Source organism: Lepidochelys kempii, chromosome 2, assembly GCF_965140265.1.
Source record: "Lepidochelys kempii isolate rLepKem1 chromosome 2, rLepKem1.hap2, whole genome shotgun sequence".
Classification (NCBI taxonomy): Eukaryota; Metazoa; Chordata; order Testudines; family Cheloniidae; genus Lepidochelys; species Lepidochelys kempii.
Genome location: NC_133257.1, coordinates 2098135 through 2116691, shown reverse-complemented (window position 1 = coordinate 2116691; position 18557 = coordinate 2098135). Strand labels below are relative to the sequence as shown.

Here is an 18557-nt window from a genome sequence, read left to right as displayed (position 1 = left end):
GCACTCCCCCCAGCCGTCCGCTCAGGTTACTGACAAATCTCCTGATTGGTACTGCAGACGGACGGGATTCTTTCTGCATCCCGGCCCTAAAGGCAGAGAGCAAAGCCATACCTTTTCATGCTGCCGCAGATATTCATCACAGGAGTTTAGGATCTCTTCAGGCTCGCTCTCTCCCAAGTAGCACAGAGCATTGTAGATCTGTTCTTGGACTAATGGGTCCTTATCAGTAGTGGCATCCATCAGTGTTACGGCAAGTTCTGAGAAAGATACCCTAAGCATGAAACATGCTTTCCAACACCAACACAGGAACCTCTCTTCCTAGGAGAGAGGGAAAAGCCACTGCTGCCCCTACCACAGGCACATCTGTTCTCCCACGAGCAAGTGGCAAGCCAGGACTCCCAGCTTTCCTTTCCTCTGGTCCACAAGAGGCCATGGCTCTGATGGAACATCCCTGCCACAGCACCTGCCTCCCAACCTTCAACTCCTCTGGGGTGAATCGCTCACCTCCACCCCTTCTAAAAAACCCCACACCTGACCCCTCCCTCACCTGAGCAGGGTCCAGAAACACAGTTCCCCCAGCATCCCCATATATGTTTGACAGTTCCCAGTTAAGCCCCCTTTATCCAGTGCTGAGGCTCCACTTCTCCTGGTGGTTCAGCGACCTACATTCTCTCCAATTAGAGAGCTCTCAGCTCCTATTTTGTCTTAAGGCAGCTTTCAACACAGCTGGCTCCTCACTCACCTCTTAGTTTAACTTTGCTTTTTGAGAAGGCTACGTATGTGGTTACAGCCAAGTGCAGAGTACAGACACTGCATGGGTACGAACAGCACAGCTTAGATGAGCAACGTGCCTGACACACTCAAACCCCCAGCATACACATCCTACGGGCAGGCTCTCGACACACCCAAGCAGGGTCTCCCACACCTACGCTGCTATTTTTAGGCAGCCTCTGCCTTTCACCAAGGCATGTGGCAACACATGCACTGGCCGTCTTCCACATGCAGCCCTCAGTGTAGACAGAGCCTTAATGGATCAAACACCAAGTCTCTTTGCAAAACAGGTTCCATAGCCCTTCTCAGAACCCTCTCCAGTTTTCAGATACCATTTGTGAGTTCCCGCTGCAAAATCCGTCAGAGAATCCCCTTCTCAATATGGACTTCACTATCAGGCTGCTTAGCTTTAGCTCCCAAGGCTGTAAGGGTTGAGCCATCTGTAGCACTGGAGGAGCTTAGAATCAGGCTGCACAAGAAGCTCTCAGGAAAGAAACCTACACTGGCTCTCAAGGGATGAGCTGAGGGGATCAAGGAGGACTTTTCTGTCCCTAAACTTCTGTGATGCCCAAGTCTTCTTAACCTGCTGATATCCCCTTTGATTAGCCCTGTCTGGAAGTGCAAGGAGTCCAAGTCAATGCTCTGGCAGCTGGCAAGAATGGAAGGACATCCATAGCTGCAGGGGCAACAGACCTGGGACCAACATGCCCAAAAAGCCAGTTCAGGAGCTGAAAGGTAGGCTGCAGCACCCTGCTTTGGAGAGCAGAAATCCACCACCTAGAGGGCATTTTATAAAGAGTTATTTACTGCAGAAGGTCCCATTAGGGCTCCTCAGGCCCCATCTCAAGGATGGTCTGAAGATTGGGCTCAGGGAGAGGGCACCAGCTAGAGATTCCTACTTCAGCCAAGCAGGTACACTTGTTACTACCTTTATGGCTTGTGACCAGCATTCCCCCAGCAATGGCACGCAGCACCAGAAGCATGCAGACGTTCAACACCAAAGAGGTTAACTGTAGTTTGAGGAGAAGCAGTGTATTTCTCATCAAACTGAATTAATCCAAAGATTATTCATTGGCAAAGGCTTTGAAAGGTCAGTGATGTTAATAAGATCAGATGTACAGCAGCAGCCTCCCTGCAAGCATCCTGCATGAAGCCAGCAGCTCAGTCACAGACCAGGAAGGATGGCTGCTAACCTTTAGAGCCAGTCGATAGGAATGTCTATGGAATTAAATCTGTAGACACCAGGGTGGGCAGAACGGAAGATTACAGAAGAAGTTCTATGGTTAATTACTCTCATTGTTAAAAATCCAGACTAATTTGTCTAGCTTCAACTTCTAGTCATTGGATTGCGTTAGACCTTTCTCTGCTAGAATATCAAATATTTGTTCCCCATGCAGGTATTTACAGACTGAACACATCACCCTTAACCTGCTCTTCTTTAAGCTAAATAGACTCATAGGAGTCAATCTAGCACTTTTGAACATTTTTACAAAGCTTATTCTCATGACTCTTCTCTGAGCCCTCTCCAGTTTATCAACATCCTTCTTGAATTGTTGATGCCAGAACTGGACACAGTACTCCAGGAGTGATCACAACAGTGCCAAATACACAGTAAAATAACCTCTACTCCTACCTGAGATTCCCCTGTTTGTCCATCCCAAGATTGCGTTAGTCCTTCTGGCCATAGCATCACAATGGGAACTCAAGTTAAACTGATTAGAATCATAGAATCACAGAATATCAGGGTTGGAAGGGACCCCAGAAGGTCATCTAGTCCAACCCCCTGCTCAAAGCAGGACCAATTCCCAGTTAAATCATCCCAGCCAGGGCTTTGTCAAGCCTGACCTTAAAAACCTCTAAGGAAGGAGATTCTACCACCTCCCTAGGTAACGCATTCCAGTGTTTCACCACCCTCTTAGTGAAAAAGTTTTTCCTAATATCCAATCTAAACCTCCCCCACTGCAACTTGAGACCATTACTCCTCGTTCTGTCATCTGCTACCATTGAGAACAGTCTAGAGCCATCCTCTTTGGAACCCCCTTTCAGGTAGTTGAAAGCAGCTATCAAATCCCCCCTCATTCTTCTCTTCTGCAGGCTAAACAATCCCAGCTCCCTCAGCCTCTCCTCATAACTCATGTGTTCCAGTCCCCTAATCATTTTTGTTGCCCTTCGCTGGACTCTCTCCAATTTATCCACATCCTTCTTGAAGTCTGGGGCCCAAAACTGGACACAGTACTCCAGATGAGGCCTCACCAATGTCGAATAGAGGGGAACGATCACGTCCCTCGATCTGCTCGCTATGCCCCTACTTATACATCCCAAAATGCCATTGGCCTTCTTGGCAACAAGGGCACACTGCTGACTCATATCCAGCTTCTCGTCCACTGTCACCCCTAGGTCCTTTTCTGCAGAACTGCTGCCTAGCCATTCGGTCCCTAGTCTGTAGCTGTGCATTGGGTTCTTCCGTCCTAAGTGCAGGACCCTGCACTTATCCTTATTGAACCTCATCAGATTCCTTTTGGCCCAATCTTCCAATTGGTCTAGGTCCTTCTGCCTACCATCCGCACCAAATCCTTTTCAGAGTCACTGCTTCCCAGGACAGAACACCCCATCCTGTAAGCATGGCCTGCAATCTCTGTTCCTAGGTGGTTACATTTAGCCATATTCAAATGCATATTGTTTGCTTGTGCCCAGCTTACCAAACGACCCACATCAGGTTGTATCAGTGACCTGGCTTCTTCATTTACCACTCCCACAATGTGCGCCATATCAGCAATCTTTACCAGTGACGATTGTTTTCTTCCAGGTCACTGATGAAAAGAAGTTAAGTAGCCTTGGGCCAAGAACTGATCCCTGGGGAACCCCACTAGAAACTCACCCACTCAAAGCTCCGTTTACAGTTACATGGGGGTCTATTATGTAGTTCTCTTTAAGCACTGTCCAGAGTGCAATTCACACAGAGGTACAAAATAGGACTCACTGAAGCTCAGACTCAGATATTTAATACCCATCAGCTGGCCAGGTCCAACCTTGACAGTCAGCTTCTCTTGCTTGCCTCTCAGAGAGCTCAAACATGAGGCATTTTGCCTTGACTCAGTCTCTATTACCTACATTTCCCCTGGTTTCTAAAAAGGAGGCATTTTTCTAGCTTCTTGGTCTTGCACCAACTGTCTCCAGATTAGCAAGTCTGCCCCGTACTCAATTTTGCATATAGAAGCTTTGCCAAGTTTAGCACGCAAGAACATAAAGCAGATTATCTGGATCCTGCTCCCAGAGCAAATCAGTGTGAATCAGATAGGGCTAGACTAGGATAACAGAAACCACACAAGGTTTGCTCACTGCAGAGAACCAGGTAACATTCCCTACTGCCCACGCTGTTTTAAACATTGAATCAGCCATACGAAGCCTGTTCTGAGGTAGCCCATAGGCATCTTCTCAGATACCTGAAAAGAGGTGCTCAAAATACACCAGGACAACAGGGAGTCTAGGGAGGCTCTTTGTGCCGCCCAGCAGAAGGTGCAGGTCGGAACTCCAGGCCCTTCTGCTTGGAGCCAGCAGAGGCGTTTTTGCTCTACCCTCAGTTGAGGACGAAACCACCGTCCGTCTTCTCTGTAGCCCAACAGCACATTCCAGCGGCGCTGGGGCTGCACAGCAGGAGGGCAATCCAGGCCCTGAGGACTTGGGAGTGGGGCACAAGCAGCAAGGGCTGGGAAGGGAGGACATCCTATAGTTTGACTTAGATGGCTCTGCGCAGGTGGGCCAAGGACGCTGGGTTAGTGAGATACAAACCGGTAGCAAACAGGAGCAAACCGGTAGCTACCAGATTTGGAAAAATGCCACCATCCTGGCTGTCAGACTCTCTAACTAGGCACACTATCTTGCTGGCCTTGTGCCTAGTGGACAGCCACTAGGGCAGGCCGCTCTTTCTCCAGAGTGGAAATTGTTCTGGTCGAACCCAGCAGTGTGTACTACTCGTCCAGAGTATTCCTCCCAGCATGCATTGCCTTCCCTCTATTAACACTGAATTCTATCTGCCCCTGGGCGCCCCTCTTGCCTAGATTTGGGTCACAGATTAAGACCAGAAGGGACTATCGTGATCATCTAGTCCAGGGGTTCTCAAACTTCATTGCACCACGATCCGCTTTTTACAACACAAACTACTACATGATCCCAGGAGGGGGGACTGAAGCCTGAGCCCGCTCGAGCTCCAGTGCCTTGGGTGGGGAGGCCAAAGCTCAAGGGCTTCAGGCTGAGCCCAGGGGCCTGTAACCTGAGCCCCACCATCAAGGGCCAACGCCCTGGGCCCCAGTAAGTCTAATGACAGCCCTGGTGACCCCACCCTGGGGTTGAGACTCACCCTGGGGTCCTGACTCAGAGTTTGAGATCCACTGGACTCTAGTATCCTACTTAAGAGGCCATCAAACTCCACCCAGTAATTCTTCTATCAAGCCCATGGTTTCTGGTTGAGCTAGACTAGAATATCTTTTAGAGCAGAGGTGAGCAAACTACGGCCTGCAGGTCACATCCAGCCCGTAGGACTGTCCTGCCCGAGCTCCTGGCCCGGGAGGCTCGCCCCCTGCCCCTCCCCCACTGTTCCCCCTCCCGCGCAGGCAGCGGGGCTGCGAGCTCCTGCCGCTCTGAGCAGCACAGTTGGGGGCAGGGAGCGGCACGCATGCACAGTGGGGGGGGGGGGGGGTCGGGTAGGGGGTCCCCGGGGGCAGTTGGATGGGGTGGAGGTTCTGGGTGGTGGGGGGGATTGGATAGGGTGTGGGAGTCCTGGGGGGCCTGTTAGGGGGCAGGGGTGTGGATAGGTTGGGGCAGTCAGGGGACAAGGAGCAGGGGGAGTTGTATGAGTCAGGTGTTCAGAGGGGGACAGTCAGTGGACAGGAAGTGGGAGGGGGCAAATAGGGAGCAGAGGCCAGGCTGTTTGGGGGGCACAGCCTTCCCTACCTGGCCCTCCATACAGTTTCACACCCTGATGTGGCCCTCAGGCCAAAAAGTTTGCCCACCCCTGTTTTAGAGCAAAACAGCCAATCTGTAATTGAAAGTGTCAAGAGCCTGACGATCTACCACTCCCCTTGGCAAGGTGTTCCAGTAGTGAGCTACCCTTGCCGTCCAAGAATGTGCCTTGCCAACTCCCTCAAGTTTCTCTAGACCTAATTAATTAACCACCATAACCAACAACATCTACAGGTTTACACTACCTCATGGTCCACTCCTGTATCCTGCTCAATACTAAACACCCAGGGGTGGACTGTTAGACTCCTGCCATTTATCTGCAGCACTGCATCTAGCAATGCAGGGCCTACATGGCCCTAGCCAGGGATCAGCGCCCCACCGTACTCAGCATTTTGCAAGCATGAAGCAGACCGTGCCTGGGCTGGAGACTTCAGCAGCTCGTGTGGTGATAAGATGCAACAGGCGAGAGAGACATGTGCGGCAGAGGGGTAACAAGGTAACAGTGCAGACAGATCTGCTCCCCAAACTAATCATAGGTGGCCACCAGCCCAGCCAAGCTCAGATGGGGTGATTTACTGGCACCAGAGCAGAGGTGTGTGTGATTGAAGAGGATATGGTGGTGGCTTTATGACCAATGTCAGGGAATTTCACTCTCATACAGTCTTACAGATGGGTAAAGTACAACCATGTTTGTGGGAGAAGTAACCAAGCAGGTGATCCAGCCTCTCTGTGTCTTGGCCAGTTTCTAGTCCACATCAGCACTTAAACGCTCACCGCACAATGACTTCATTTCTTTGACAGGTTTCAGAGGAACAGCCGTGTTAGTCTGTATTCGCAAAAAGAAAAGGAGTACTTGTGGCACCTTAGAGACTAACCAATTTATTTGAGCATGAGCTTTCGTGAGCTACAGCTCACTTCATCAGATGTTTACCGTGGAAACTGCAGCAGACTTTATATACACACAGAAATCATGAAACAATACCTCCTCCCACCCCACTGTCCTGCTGGTAAAAGCTTATCTAAAGTGATCAACAGGTGGGCCATTTCCAGCACAAATCCAGGTTTTCTCACCCTCCACCCCCCCACACAAATTCACTCTCCTGCTGGTGCTAGCCCATCCAAAGTGACAACTCTTTACATAATCAAGTCGGGCTATTTCCTGCATAGATCAAGGTTTTCTCACATCCCCCCCACCCCCATACACACACAAACTCACTCTCCTGCTGGTAATAGCTCATCTAAACTGACCATTCTCCAGGTTTAAATCCAAGTTAAACCAGAACATCTGGGGGGGGGGGGGGGGTAGGAAAAAACAAGAGGAAACAGGCTACCTTGCATAATGACTTAGCCACTCCCAGTCTCTATTTAAGCCTAAATTAATAGTATCCAATTTGCAAATGAATTCCAATTCAGCAGTTTCTCGCTGGAGTCTGGATTTGAAGTTTTTTTGTTTTAAGATAGCGACCTTCATGTCTGTGATTGCGTGACCAGAGAGATTGAAGTGTTCTCCGACTGGTTTATGAATGTTATAATTCTTGACATCTGATTTGTGTCCATTTATTCTTTTACGTAGAGACTGTCCAGTTTGACCAATGTACATGGCAGAGGGGCATTGCTGGCACATGATGGCATAGATCACATTGGTGGATGTGCAGGTGAACGAGCCTCTGATAGTGTGGCTGATGTGATTAGGCCCTATGATGGTGTCCCCTGAATAGATATGTGGGCACAGTTGGCAACGGGCTTTGTTGCAAGGATAAGTTCCTGGGTTAGTGGTTCTGTTGTGTGGTATGTGGTTGTTGGTGAGTATTTGCTTCAGGTTGCGGGGCTGTCTGTAGGCAAGGACTGGCCTGTCTCCCAAGACTTGTGAGAGTGTTGGGTCATCCTTTAGGATAGGTTGTAGATCCTTAATAATGCGTTGGAGGGGTTTTAGTTGGGGGCTGAAGGTGACGGCTAGTGGCGTTCTGTTATTTTCTTTGTTAGGCCTGTCCTGTAGTAGGTAACTTCTGGGAACTCTTCTGGCTCTATCAATCTGTTTCTTTACTTCTGCAGGTGGGTATTGTAGTTGTAAGAAAGCTTGACAGAGATCTTGTAGGTGTTTGTCTCTGTCTGAGGGGTTGGAGCAAATGCGGTTGTATCGCAGAGCTTGGCTGTAGACGATGGATCGTGTGGTGTGGTCAGGGTGAAAGCTGGAGGCATGCAGGTAGGAATAGCGGTCAGTAGGTTTACGGTATAGGGTGGTGTTTATGTGGCCATTGTTTATTAGCACTGTAGTGTCCAGGAAGTGGATCTCTTGTGTGGACTGGACCAGGCTGAGGTTGGTGGTGGGATGGAAATTGTTGAAATCATGGTGGAATTCCTCAAGGGCTTCTTTTCCATGGGTCCAGATGATGAAGATGTCATCAATATAGCGCAAGTAGAGTAGGGGCTTTAGGGGACGAGAGCTGAGGAAGCGTTGTTCTAAATCAGCCATAAAAATGTTGGCATACTGTGGGGCCATGCGGGTACCCATAGCAGTGCCGCTGATCTGAAGGTATACATTGTCCCCAAATGTGAAATAGTTATGGGTAAGGACAAAGTCACAAAGTTCAGCCACCAGGTTAGCCGTGACATTATCGGGGATAGTGTTCTTGACGGCTTGTAGTCCATCTTTGTGTGGAATGTTGAAGAGTTCCCAGAAGTTACCTACTACAGGACAGGCCTAACAAAGAAAATAACAGAACGCCACTAGCCGTCACCTTCAGCCCCCAACTAAAACCCCTCCAACGCATTATTAAGGATCTACAACCTATCCTAAAGGATGACCCAACACTCTCACAAGTCTTGGGAGACAGGCCAGTCCTTGCCTACAGACAGCCCCGCAACCTGAAGCAAATACTCACCAACAACCACATACCACACAACAGAACCACTAACCCAGGAACTTATCCTTGCAACAAAGCCCGTTGCCAATTGTGCCCACATATCTATTCAGGGGACACCATCACAGGGCCTAATAACATCAGCCACACTATCAGAGGCTTGTTCACCTGCACATCCACCAATGTGATCTATGCCATCATGTGCCAGCAATGCCCCTCTGCCATGTACATTGGTCAAACTGGACAGTCTCTACGTAAAAGAATAAATGGACACAAATCAGATGTCAAGAATTATAACATTCATAAACCAGTCGGAGAACACTTCAATCTCTCTGGTCACGCAATCACAGACATGAAGGTCGCTATCTTAAAACAAAAAAACTTCAAATCCAGACTCCAGCGAGAAACTGCTGAATTGGAATTCATTTGCAAATTGGATACTATTAATTTAGGCTTAAATAGAGACTGGGAGTGGCTAAGTCATTATGCAAGGTAGCCTGTTTCCTCTTGTTTTTTCCTACCCCCCCCCCCCCCAGATGTTCTGGTTTAACTTGGATTTAAACCTGGAGAATGGTCAGTTTAGATGAGCTATTACCAGCAGGAGAGTGAGTTTGTGTGTGTATGGGGGTGGGGGGGATGTGAGAAAACCTTGATCTATGCAGGAAATAGCCCGACTTGATTGTGTAAAGAGTTGTCACTTTGGATGGGCTAGCACCAGCAGGAGAGTGAATTTGTGTGGGGGGGTGGAGGGTGAGAAAACCTGGATTTGTGCTGGAAATGGCCCACCTGTTGATCACTTTAGATAAGCTATTACCAGCAGGACAGTGGGGTGGGAGGAGGTATTGTTTCATGATTTCTGTGTGTATATAAAGTCTGCTGCAGTTTCCACGGTAAACATCTGATGAAGTGAGCTGTAGCTCACGAAAGCTCATGCTCAAATAAATTGGTTAGTCTCTAAGGTGCCACAAGTACTCCTTTTCATTTCTTTGATGCTTCTTGTGAGGACCTTTGCCAGGAGGCTTTTAAATTGGTTTTAGGCACCAGCTCTCCTTTAACCACTTTTGTGGACAAGTTTGCAGATTGTCTATGCAGCTCCATATTACTGGATTTTATTGTTAGCACATTGTATTGCATAATCACAGCAAGCATACAGCCCTCTCCCTGAGCTTTGCTACAGCCCGTGTCTATGTCCCACTGAAGCAGATCAGATGCCCCACTCCATCTATTGCCATGAGGCAGAGGGAACACATGTCCCCTCACTTTGAGAGCTGAGAAAGAGGTAGGAATGTGCATGTTGCTTTCCCCCCTTCTCAGGTGATTGTAACAGCTCAGTCTTCAGTCACTCAATTTTAGGAATCATTTGTCTCCTCTCAAGGTCCCTTCCAGTCCTATTATTCTGTGATAGCCAACAAGGCTGTCAAGTTAAACAGAGCCAGACCTCATTAACTCAATATACTGCTGTTTACTGTAACACTCTTATGGTCCTACAGAAATTTTCAGTCCAAGCCAGCTTGAATGTTCCAGGAGCTCTAGATCTTTATCAACTGCTTTAATTCTAGACCTTTCATTATCCTGCACTCCCATCAGACACCCATGTTGTATATAATTAAAGAGCACAGCATGTGTGCTTATAATGCTAAAGATTTTTATTTGATGTTGTGAAGCAGTCACTCTGGCTGTAGTCAGAATCTGTAGCAGGAGCAGCTGTGCGCACAGGTAAATGGCAATGTTGAATCATTTAAAGGAGAGTTGCCATCTACCACAACTCTTGGCTTCCTCTTTTTGATGCTGAAAGATTCTATTTCCACATGTTTGTCTAGAGTCACTAGCCAATTGTCAGGATCACATTTTCTTCTTCAGAGGGGAATTAGTCCTCTGGCTCCTCCCCTCTTAGACTGTGTTCCTTGAGGTTAGGACAGGATTCTCAGGACAGGAATGTCAGCCAGAGAGCACATGGGAGTCATACCCCATTTACACCCAGGGTGAAGCCAGGTAGGGCCATCAGGGACAGGCTTATTATGCCTTGTGTAAAGGCAAGGAAATACATGGGAGTCCCTAAAAGACAAAAGGCACTGAAATAAATGAGACTCCCTGAAAGCCACTGCAGGGATAACCTCCTTAACACAAGTATTAGAGAGGACTGTGTTCCTACTATCTGAAAAGAGCCTAAGGAATGTTTGTTTGTGCATCCCAAGAACAAGGACTGTTGAAAATATGCAGATCCCAATGCAAGTCAGATCCCAATGCAAGTCAAAGCAGTTATTCCCCCACATCCGACAGCTTTATACCTCCTGGTTCTAGCATGCCGGCAGCAGGCACTTGTCTACTGCTGGATCAAAGCAACATGCACCCAACAAGACAGACCTGTTGTGAATAACCCACATGAGTGGCTATTAACATAATGGTACATTATGCTGTTAGAAACATTCCAGGTGGAGATCAGGATTTCGAAAGGAGCAGGTAAGGACTTGGTTATATTACAAGTTGCACTTTTTCTAACTTGTAATTTTCCAAATTTGTTAGTCTAAGGTGCTACAAGTCTTCCTGTTCTTTTTTCCACAAGAGAAGTCTTAAACTGTTTTTTTTTTTAAACTGCACAAATATCAGAGTTTACGTAAATCAGCAAGTCACTTCTCCACGGACTTCAGTCGATCAAACCAAGCCATGTTTGCATCCACCTAAAAAAATGTGCTCACAATTTCAGACATTCAATAACTGATTTTGGTTAAATTGGTGCAGTTTGCAATATAGAGAAGGCCAAAGATTCATTTCTAAATAGAAGAGTTAAGTGCAAAGGAGACTTGCCACCTCCACTCAGCCCTGCCAGGTGTACACACTTCTCCAGAGGCTATCAAAAAATTAACTTAGAGCCATGAGCAATATATTACAGTTTGATGCTATTATATCTCTTGCAAGTCACTCGCGAGACCACAGACAATGATGATACAGTGCCAATGGGCTCTCAAGGGAGCCCAGACAGTCAAGTTTAGTCCCATTTGGAACTGCTTCCTGACATGCAGATTAGACTGTGGAATAGTCTCCCTAGGGAAGTGGTGGAAGGGCCATCAGATGGGCCATTTAAAACAAGACTGGACAAGGTACAGACTCCTACTACAAGGAACAATCCTGCCCTGACCTCCAAGGGACAGGCTAGATGAGATCTTAGTTTATAGGGCTTACAGTAGGAAGCCAGAGGAGGGAAGGGAGGGAAATGATTCAAGGTGAAAAAACATAAGAGCACAAAATTAATGCTGGTGTCACAACAAGAGTCAGTCATTCTGCAGCCAGACAGCTGCCACCACGAGCAGGGGGCTCTGGATACCCACTGTAGTTAGCAACTTGATTTCAACTGTACTGCAGTGGATGGTCTTGGCCAGTCCACCTATGGGCCAATTATAGTTGTGGGTCCAGCCATTCTTTTGCTACCCTGCTCATACTCATTGTCCACAAAGAGCTGGGCTGATTTCCTCTGCTGCTGCTCCTTACTCTGAGCCTCCCCTCCACCACCAGAGACCCCACACCCCTCTCTCCTTTGTAATCTTTCCCCACTGTTGCAGTCTGGTATTGAGATGCTCAATACCATCTGCACCTGGAACATTAGCTCTGATTTAAAAGCTAAAGGAAGTGCCATGGATCTCCTGGCTCTGGAAGAGTGAGAGGTTACTATAGGGGATCCGATGAAGTGAGCTGTAGCTCACGAAAGCTTATGCTCCAATAAATTGGTTAGTCTCTAAGGTGCCACAAGTACTCCTTTTCTTTTTACTATAGGGGAGCGGACCACGAAACAGCCCTCAGCAGGGTGGCTGCCACGTATCCCGGTAGCAGTTCTTGGAGCAAGGGGGACAGTCTGAGCATGGGGGAATGAAAGAGGACCAGTATATAGTAAGGACAGGAGTTACACTTCAGAACAGCCTCAGATTCCCAAGCAAGAGAGCCATACCTTGAGCTAAACAAAATCAACACCAGTGTTTGACAGCCTGGAATATAGCTATTACCTCCTACACAGGGTGCATGCAGCTGCCTAATTATCTGATTTTAGATGCAGCGAGATATTTGAGCAAACTGGCGATGTGTTATTCAGCCTTGCTCTTCCTCGCTAAGGTGTTCACACTAGCAGAGCTCAGAACAACTCAACATCATTGGAATTGCCTTTGCTTCTCTCCATTACTCTATGTCCCTTTACTACAAGTCCCTGAAAAGATGAATTTCCCCTCCCCTCTCAGAAGATAGTCACGGTCAGTGACACAAACAAGGAGTCCTGCCAGCTAACAGGGAGCGTGTCACCTGAACTGTACAATACCCTCATTGGAAGTGCCCATTTTGGTGTAAGTATCTACCCAATTCAATCCAGGTTTCTTAGCCTGACTTCCACAAAGCAGAGCAGCGGGAGTAACCCGGCACTTACTTTTCACCCGCAACTCCGTCATGCTCCTCGTTTTGAGCTTTCCTGCCCACAGAGAGTAATTTGAAACTTCTTGCTCCTTCTCAAACAGGGAAGCTCCTGGGGAACCTATTTTTACGGTCTGTCTTTGCTCCTCTAGAGATCAGTTTCTCTTTTAAGAGTCTCTTGGACTAGAGGTTTGTAAGTCAGGAGCGTTTCACACCGTGAAGCATAGGATACTAGTCCAGTCACAGGGAAATAAGACAGTCTCTTCAGTTTCTTGTGGGCAGCTAACAATCTCCAGCTGCCTGATCTCTCCAGGTTTCTGAACCTCTGGCAGTTTCCTGATGGTGGGTAATCAATGCACTCTCCAATGCCATCATAGTTCCAAATGAAAAGCCTTGAGAGGGCGAGGCCGGAGGGAGAGCATGTGAAGTACTGTTCCCTACAGCTTCCTTCTTCTAGGCCTGCAAAGACAGAGACATTTCACAACATGACTTACAACAGACTTGACATACATTTATTTACCTATAACATTCAGTACTGTGTGTTCCCATCCAGCAACTGCTTCTATGCCTTGATTTCCAGAGTCCCCGCATTTCTTTTTTGGCCAGCGATAACAAGCCTGTCCACTATCATACTATCAGCCAGTATGGCTGCAGAAAGCATGACTACTTCAGAAAGGCCTAGGCTGTACTCATTTAAGTGACCTGCCTCTGAAGGGACCATGAGGATGGAAGCGACAGATATCAGCAGTCCAGAGGCCCCTGTTCAGGGGAAGTTTTCCGGATCTCTGCCTTTAAATAGAACCGCTTTGCCCTGCTTGTATACAGCAAGTGGCAACAGCAGGGCTTAAAACAAGTTTAAGATACATAAATGTGGAGAATCAAAGTCCAGGCTTGCCTTTGTACAAAGTAGCAGGGTGTATATATACATGTAGGTGCCACAGCACACATTGATTGTTTCTAAAAATACATATTGTAGCTTTGATCCCTTCTCTTCAACTGGGTCAGAACAGAACACCAGTCACGCTCACTCTGAAGCCTCCTTAACCATTAAGGAACGGTTAAGAGTTTCTAAAACACAGAATCATAGAACATCAGAGTTGGAAAGACCTCAGGAGGTCATCTAGTCCAATCCCCTGCTCAAAGCAGGACCAACCCCAACTAAATCATCCGAGACAGGGCTTTGTCAAGCAGGGCCTTAAAAACCTCGAAGGTAACGCATTCCAGTGCTTCACCACCCTCCTAGTGAAATAGTGTTTCCGAATACCCAACCTAGACCTCCCCCACTGCAACTTGAGACCATTGCTCCTGGTTCTGTCATCTGCCACCACTGAGAACAGCCGAGCTCCATCTGCTTTGGAACCCCCCTTCAGGTAGTTGAAGGCTGCTATCAAATCCCCCCCTCACTCTTCTCTTTTGCAGACTAAATAACCCCAGTTCCCTCAGCCATTTCTCTACCACCACCAAGTTTGTCTGACCAGGTTTACCTCTAGTGAGCAGAACACTCAGCTTCTCTCCTACCCCAGCACATGTTAAAGAATTGATTCTTCTCCCCACCTCTGTATAGTGATACTCATCTCAATGCAGATAATCTGGTCAAGAAGGAAACAGCAGCACAAGGGAGTGACCACAATCTCACTTGTGTTTAGGAAGTGGAAGTTTAACATTCACTATCTTACTGCCTAGGGCAACTTATCTATTTTGACAGGTTTCAGAGTAACAGCCGTGTTAGTCTGTATTCGCAAAAAGAAAAAGGAGTACTGTAATCGCGTGACCAGAGAGATTGAAGTGTTCTCCGACTGGTTTATGAATGTTATAATTCTTGACATCTGATTTGTGTCCATTTATTCTTTTACGTAGAGACTGTCCAGTTTGACCAATGTACATGGCATCATGTGCCAGCAATGCCCCTCTGCCATGTACATTGGTCAAACTGGACAGTCTCTACGTAAAAGAATAAATGGACACAAATCAGATGTCAAGAATTATAACATTCATAAACCAGTCAGAGAACACTTCAATCTCTCTGGTCACGCAATCACCGACATGAAAGTTGCGATATTACAACAAAAAAATTCAAATCCAGACTCCAGCGAGAAACTGTTGAACTGGAATTCATTTGCAAATTGGATACAATTAACTTAGGCTTGAATAGAGACTTGGAGTGGCTAAGTCATTATGCAAGGTAACCTATTTCCCCTTGTTTTTTCCTACCCCCCCTCCCCAGACATTCTTGTTAAACCCTGGATTTGTGCTGGAAATGGCCCACCTTGATCATACACATTGTAAGGAGAGTGATCACTTTAGATAAGCTATTACCAGCAGGAGAGTGGGGTGGGGGGGAGGTATTTTTTCATGCGTTGTGTGTATAAAAAGATCTTCTACACTTTCCACAGTATGCATCCGATGAAGTGAGCTGTAGCTCACAAAAGCTCATGCTCAAATAAATTGGTTAGTCTCTAAGGTGCCACAAGTACTCTTTTTTTTAATCTATTTTGGCATTTCGAAACATCTAGCAAACACCTACTCCCCACAAGTGGGTGTTTTACATCCGTTAACGGGTCACATCATCAGATGAATCAAATCATACAAGGGCCTTTGCGTTTGGTTTACACATGACCTATTAGTCCTTAGAGTCCCCAATTATTAGGCCTGTTTTAAGATGTGGCCAAGAGGGGCAGTGACTTGCCCCAAGTTATCACAGCAAGCCTGTGGCAGAGCTGGAGCACCTGGCCCTCTGCTCAGTTCACTAACCAACTAATTAACGAGAGAGGCTCCTCCATCTGCCTCTAGTAACAATGCACCCCACTAAGCAGAGTACCGGAGCTGTAGCCAGCACTCATTCACCTGTTTCCTGAGTGTCATCAGACTAGACACTGCTCAGGAGGTAGGAATCTGGCCACTGCGACCCATGCTGGTGAAGGCAGAGGAATGGGTCTAAAGGGAGCACAATACTGCAGAGTCCCTGCAGCAGGGATGAATCCAGATACTCCTGATACAGCAAAAAGCTGGTACTCATGCAAGAGCCATCAAGCCTTAAGAAAAATGTAACATTAACAGAGAAAGTCCAGCCCAGCATGAAGCCATGTTGTTAAACCCTTGGAAACTCAGTGCACCAGATTGGGTCTGGCCAACCTGCAAGCCAGAGGGCAGCAGTGCATAGTTACAAGGCTCAGACAGCTGGACAAAGCTACATCTCTGATCCTTAGAGACTAAGGAATTTATTTGAGCATGAGCTTTCATGAGCTACAGCTCACTTCATCGGATGCATACCGTGGAAACTGCAGCAGACTTTATATACACACAGAGATCATGAAACAATACCTCCTCCCACCCCACTGTCCTGCTGGTAATAGCTTATCTAAAGTGATCTTCAAGTTGGGCCATTTCCAGCACAAATCCAGGTTCTCACCCTCCACCCCCCCCCCACACACACACACACACAAACTCACTCTCCTGCTGGTAATAGCCCATCCAAAGTGACAGCTCTCTACACAATGTGCATGATAATCAAGGTGGTCCATTTCCTGCACAAATCCAGGTTCTCTCACCCCCCTCCAAAAAACACACACACACAAACTCACTATCCTGCTGAGAAAACCTGGATTTGTGCAGGAAATGGCCCACCTTGATTATCATGCACATTGTATAGAGAGCTGTCACTTTGGATGGGCTATTACCAGCAGGAGAGTGAGTTTGTGTGTGGGGGGGTGGAGGGTGAGAGAACCTGGATTTGTGCTGGAAATGGCCCAACTTGATGATCACTTTAGATAAGCTATTACCAGCAGGACAGTGGGGTGGGAGGAGGTATTGTTTCATGATCTCTGTGTGTATATATAAAGTCTGCTGCAGTTTCCACGGTATGCATCCGATGAAGTGAGCTGTAGCTCACGAAAGCTCATGCTCAAATAAATTGGTTAGTCTCTAAGGTGCCACAAGTACTCCTTTTCTTTTTGCGAATACAGACTAACACGGCTGTTACTCTGAAACATCTCTGATCCTGGGATTTCAGTTCTGTATCAAGAGAAAACTGCAGATCCACAGGTGACAGAGATGCAGGTGAGAGAGGAAACAGACCAGTGCTCCCAACACCTCCTGAAGTGCACGCAAACAAGAACTAGACTAGCAGCATGGACCCAGAGAAGCTTTGTCATTTCCAAAGTTGCATGCAACGCAGCTAGCCATAGGACAAGTAACCGGTTCAGTACAAATAACTGAGGCTAAACCAGCCTTCCCATCTAGCTATCAGCCAGACTGTCAGAGGCCAGTCCTTACAGCCACCTGACTGGAGTGGCATTCACTAACACAGGCCCGAACAGATGCAGACCCTGACCCAGCACTGAAGAGCTTACAGTGCGAGTAAGCCACATAGCTGGGAGTAGACAGATGTTAACTAGGGAAGCTACTCCTACAGACAGCTACAATGCCATTCACAGGAGCAGCAATAAGCATTCACCAGCAGCAGCGTGGTATGGAGAGGTGATCTCCTGAGGATTTATTTCAGGATAAGCTACTTATGAAAACTGTTTCCTATCATGAATCAGCATTTTTTAAAGATGCAACTGGCTAATGACCCCATTAACAACAGCGATAAGCTACAGAACGGCAAAGGAAGATCATTCCCGGTCAGCCTTCCCACAGCAAGCAAGTACATCCAGTGGCCAGTTTCCTGTAAGGTGGAGATTGCATAAAGCACTCAGCAGTCCCATAAGGGGGTCACTGAGCTAGGAACAATCAGGCACCCAAACTGCCATGAAAGGAGCCCAGCCCATGGGATGTGCTGCTGCCCTGCTGAAGCAGAGCTTTAAGGACAGCCTGTGGGTGAGGAAAGCCCTGCAAGACAGAAGCCACAAACATCCAGCACAGAATTCCACCCCCACACATACCCCGTAAGTTTTGCTCTTGCTCCCTGTTCGGTGCACGTGTGTGAACCGATCCAGGTTCTCTCTAGCCCAGTCCTGCAACACATCGCCATTTCTCTGAGGCAAAAGCCCCAGACCCCAAACTAGGACCACAGCCCAGGAGCTGAAGTGCTGGGGACATTCCCAAAAGCCCCATCCCAGAGCCAGGATGCTTAGTGATGACAAGTGAGCCTGGCACTGCTCCCCAGGGCCGGGAGGAGACAGCAGGTCACAGGCTGCTGGACCAAGGAAGGCAGCAGGAAGCCTGGACATCTGGGTTCTCTCTCCAGCTCTGGGAGGGGCATGGGGTCTAGTGGGTAGAACAGGGGGGCGCTGGGAGCCCGGACGCCTGGGTTCTCTCCCCGGTTCTGGGAGGGGCATGGGGTCTAGTGGGTAGAACAGGGGGGCGCTGGGAGCCCGGACGCCTGGGTTCTCTCTCCAGCTCTGGGAGGGGGAGTGGGGTCTAGTGGGTAGAGCGGGGGGGGCCGCTGGGAGCCCGGACGCCTGGGTTTTCTCCCCGGTTCTGGGAGGGGAGTGGGGTCTAGTGGGTAGAGCAGGGGGGCTGCTGGGAGCCCGGACACCTGGGTTCCATCCCCGGTTCTGGGAGGGGAGTGGGGACTAGTGGGTAGAGCAGGGGGGCCGCTGGGAGCCCGGACGCCTGGGTTCCATCCCCGGTTCT

The 18557-nt window shown here is 48.1% G+C and overlaps 1 protein-coding gene across 6 annotated transcripts in view; it reads right to left on the bottom strand.

Annotated features, from left to right (window-relative positions):
* Window positions 1-18557, bottom strand: part of MROH1 (maestro heat like repeat family member 1) — a 111614-nt gene that overhangs the window by 92086 nt on the left and 971 nt on the right. For 5 of the 6 annotated variants that reach the window (XM_073329839.1, XM_073329843.1, XM_073329837.1 and 2 more), the window contains exons 2-3: window positions 12997-13439; window positions 112-257 (exon numbers count right to left, since the gene is read on the bottom strand). In XM_073329839.1, coding sequence (XP_073185940.1) covers window positions 112-257; window positions 12997-13018 — 168 coding nt within the window. In that variant the 5' untranslated portion in view covers window positions 13019-13439. Of the gene's footprint in view, window positions 1-111; window positions 258-12996; window positions 13440-17863; window positions 17936-18557 lie in introns of all 6 variants that reach the window. The other variant, XM_073329838.1, reaches the window with a different exon arrangement.